This window comes from Monoraphidium neglectum, assembly GCF_000611645.1.
Source record: "Monoraphidium neglectum strain SAG 48.87 unplaced genomic scaffold scaffold02427, whole genome shotgun sequence".
Taxonomy (NCBI): domain Eukaryota; kingdom Viridiplantae; phylum Chlorophyta; class Chlorophyceae; order Sphaeropleales; family Selenastraceae; genus Monoraphidium; species Monoraphidium neglectum.
This window is the reverse complement of record NW_014011201.1, coordinates 1,004-4,636: the sequence shown is the minus strand read 5'-3', so window position 1 is coordinate 4,636 and position 3,633 is coordinate 1,004. Positions and strand designations below refer to the sequence as shown.

General features: G+C 68.7%; 2 protein-coding genes across 2 annotated transcripts in view; both read left to right on the top strand.

The window, feature by feature from the left end:
* The window catches only part of MNEG_10708 (hypothetical protein), a gene marked incomplete at both ends in the record, with an annotated part of 2,756 nt that extends 2,025 nt beyond the window's left edge, over nucleotides 1–731 (top strand). The window contains 2 exons of the mRNA XM_014040820.1: nucleotides 82–345; nucleotides 600–731. Of these exons, the coding sequence (XP_013896274.1) occupies nucleotides 82–345; nucleotides 600–731 (396 nt within the window). The remainder of the gene's footprint in view (nucleotides 1–81; nucleotides 346–599) is intronic.
* A 1,756-nt stretch (nucleotides 732–2,487) lies between these two features.
* Nucleotides 2,488–3,633, top strand: part of MNEG_10707 (hypothetical protein) — a gene marked incomplete at both ends in the record, with an annotated part of 1,724 nt that continues 578 nt past the window's right edge. Inside the window, 2 exons of the mRNA XM_014040819.1 lie at nucleotides 2,488–2,968; nucleotides 3,132–3,271. Coding sequence (XP_013896273.1) covers nucleotides 2,488–2,968; nucleotides 3,132–3,271 — 621 coding nt within the window. The remainder of the gene's footprint in view (nucleotides 2,969–3,131; nucleotides 3,272–3,633) is intronic.

The following is a 3,633-nucleotide window of genomic DNA, read 5'->3' as shown; positions in this document are numbered from 1 at the left end:
CGCCAGCCCCGCCCAGTCCCTCGACCAACCCCCCCCACACACCGCCTCTGCCCCCCCCTCGCCGCGCCGCCCGCCGCGCAGGGCCTGGGCGCGACCATCCTGCGCAACACGCCGGCCAACGCCGTCTACCTGGGCACTTTCGAGGTCCTGAAGCGCGCCGCCTCAGAGCGCCTGGGCACGCCGCAGTCCGAGCTGCCGGCCTGGGTCGTGCTGTCCTCGGCCGGGCTGGGCGGCATCTGCTACTGGGCGGTGATATTCCCGGTGGACTGCGTGAAGTCCGCGATGCAGACCGACAGCATTGTGAAGTCGCAGCGGACTTACCCGGATATGGCCACCACCGCGAGGGTGAGTGGATGCGGAGGACGAGCCTCAATCAGCACGTGAAGGGATCAAATCGGATCCGCAGCGAGGCCGCTACGGGCGATTTTACGGGCCATTTCTGAAGTTGGCAGGTCGGGAGCGTCCGGCCTGCACTGCTAGCGTCAGCGCAGGGGGCCGGCAGCCCAGGTGCGCCCAGCAGCCCCTGAATCCCCCCTCCCCCTCCTCCTCGCCGCCTTACTGCCTCCTCCATGCCCCCCCCCCTTTTTTTGCCTCCGCAGCTGCTGTGGCAGGAGGGTGGCGTGAAGCGGTTCTACAAGGGCTTCACCCCCTGCATCATCCGCGCCGCCCCCGCAAACGCCGCCATGCTGTTCACGGTGGACCGCGTCACAGCCGCCCTCAACAAGGCGTGACCCGGGCCGCGGCGACGCGAAGGAGCACGGCAGCGCGCGGCCCGCCGGCGGCGGCGCATGCGGCTGCAGGCGCCGCGATGGGCGGCAGCTGCGGCACGCTCAGCGTGCGCTTGGGGCCCGGAGGGGGGGCGGCCGGTGGCGTTCCAGGCGGTCCGGGTTGGGGCCGTGTTTGCCGTGTCGGCAGGGCGCGAGCGGCCAGGCAATCAGTTGAGGCACGCGCGCCTGACCAACGCTGCCAGTTTTGCGCGTTGTTAGGGCGCCGCCGCAACACCAAGGCTCGGCGGGTCCAGCGGGATGGTCCACTGATTTGCAGCGGCGGCCGCGAAGGAATGGCGCGACAGCAGGACGTGGCCGCGGCCCGCAGACGGCCCCCGTGCGCGGCCGTGCTCACGCCCACAGATTTCATTGGGCACCCATCCGCCGCGGCACCTGCCGGGTCCCGTCAGTTGAGTCGAGTCGCGCCCTGGCTCGGCGATTTTGGGAGCGTCCAGCGAGGCCCCTCGGTGTGCCCCTCTCGCACTTGCGGGTCGTGGGCACAGCTTGCGCCCCCGCTTGAGATCAATGCCGCGCATGCGGCCGCACCCTGCGAGAGCGGCGCAGGCGACCATCCGCGAGGCTGGGTGCGACACCACTGCAGCGCTTGCAGCGCCGGTCAGCGCTTGGCGCAGGGCGGCGGCCTCGCTCCGCGCCGCGCTGCGCCGCACGGGCTCCTGCGTTGCGGTCGGACGGCCCTGTCAGCGCCGAATGGTTGCTGATGCCAGAGCCCCCTTTTGGTCTTCGCGTGGATTTGAAGAGTTTTCAATCAGGCTCGGATCGCGGCACCTCAATCACAGAGGCCGCCGTCACCACACCATCACTCAACCACACACTGCAGAGAACCGCTCTCCGTTTTGACTCGCAGCGCGCCTTTTGATGGACCGCGCTGCGGCGCCTGATGCCCGCGCGCCGCTCTCTGTATGGCGTTATTGACCAGGCTTTTAATGTGCTTTTTTGAGGGGGGCGCGCCATGCTCGTGACCCCATGGCTCTGCTGGCCATTCTTTGCGTCACCGCGCGCCCGCCGTGGCCGGCGGCGACGGGCTTGCGGGCGCAGCGGACGGGTTACCCACCTGAGTGTGGGAGAGGACGGCTGTGGCCTGCATGGGAGTAGGCTGCCGCTTACTGTTTTGCCGAGCTGCGCCGTGTTATGAGTAGGGCTTCGAAACCAAAAGGGTGGACCTCTGGCACCAAGGGGGCAAGCCAGACGGGTGCACGCCAAACAGTTGGGGCGACCAAGAGGGCCGGGGACCAATGAGCAAAATGTTTGGGTTGCAAGACGGCGAAGAGGTTCCACAGCCAAAGGCCAGCTCGTCGCGCCTGTGGATTGCGTGTTGATGCGCAGTCAGCTGGGTCGAACGCGAGGGATGCCAGGTCAACCCTGGGCATTGTGAACGGACCTGTGGGGCACCGGAGGTTGTGCAAGGCGAGCTGGCGCTGGATCATTGCTGTTCATCCTCAATTTTTCACGCGTAAAGAGGAGCTTGCGGTGCAGGCTCGCGTCAGCTGGGCAGGCATGGCTGCGAGTGGGCACCACCACAGCGCGCAGGGTGCACTGCAGTGCTGTCATGCCGCACAGCATGAGGGGTTGTGTCGGGGAACTGATTCTGAAGTTCTATACTATTAATAAGCTGTTCACCAACGGGCATAAGATATGTGCCACGTGGGCCGTGCGGCCTCCGTGGCAGCGTGATCTGTATTGCACGCACCAGGCTTGCAAGATGGCATCAGCAGCACACGCTATACCTTCGCGGAACCTAATGGCCTCGTCGCAGGCCGCAGCGCAGGAGCTATGGCGCACACTCGAAGCGGCACTGCACGCATCGGCGACGCCCGACGCGCCACACCCGCTGCTTCCCCCGCTGCGCGCCCTGCACGCCGCGCGCCAGCGCCTCGGGGACATTCTCGACCCGCACGCCGCGGCGCTCGCCGACGCGCTGCAGCGGCTGTCCAATGACGCCGCCGCCGCGGCCGAGGGCTGGCCTTTGGCGCTCGAGCTGCTGTCTCGATGGTGCGCCGCGCCGCCCGTGGCGCGCCTGGCCGGTCCCTCCGGGCCTCAAGGCACTCAGGCTGCGGCGCAGCGCCAGGAAGTGCTCGCGGCAGCCACCGGCGAGGTCCTGCGATCGCTGGTTCGACGGCGGTGCCCGCCGGCCGCTGTCGGTCCAAGCGTCGCCTTCCTGGGCGCCGCCGCGGCTGCCTCTGGTGAGCCGCGGCGATGAGGGGCGCGACGCGGCGGCCTTGCAGCACGGGTTTTTGTAGCAGCATGCCCGTACCGTTGTGTTGTGGTCGAAACAGCTGCTCTTGCTGGTGTACAATAGCCATTTCGTCTGTCACCAGTGCGCCTGGCCGCCCCTGCCTGATGCAGGCAGCGGCGGCGCCGCGCTGGTGGCAGAGGCGTCGAAGGCGGCCGCCGGCGCGCTGGTCGGCCTGGGGCCGCGGCTGCTGGACGCCGCCGTGCTGCCCACCGTCCTGGCCGGCGCCGCGCAGCTGATGGAGGTGGCGGAGGTGGGCCGCTTTGCTGCCGCATCTTCTCTTGCTCCCGTCACTGTCTCCCCCGCCCCCGGCAAGACATGCTGGGGCTGGGCCGGTCCCTTGATTCTTGGCAGGTATACTGCCTGCACTAGGCACACCCCAACACCCCATGTTGGCAGCCTCACGGCAGTTCTTTTCCTTTTGAAATCGTGGGCCACTCTGCATTCTTTGCGCACCTGATGCAGTTGCAAGACGCGCCGGCCGCCGGCGCTGCGGCAGCCGCCGGCGCCGACGGCGGCGGCTGGCTCCTGGCGGTGCTGATCCAGGAAGCCGCCGCGCAGCTGCAGCCCCGCCTGGCGGCGGCCGCCGCAACGGCCGGGGCCGCACGGCCGCCC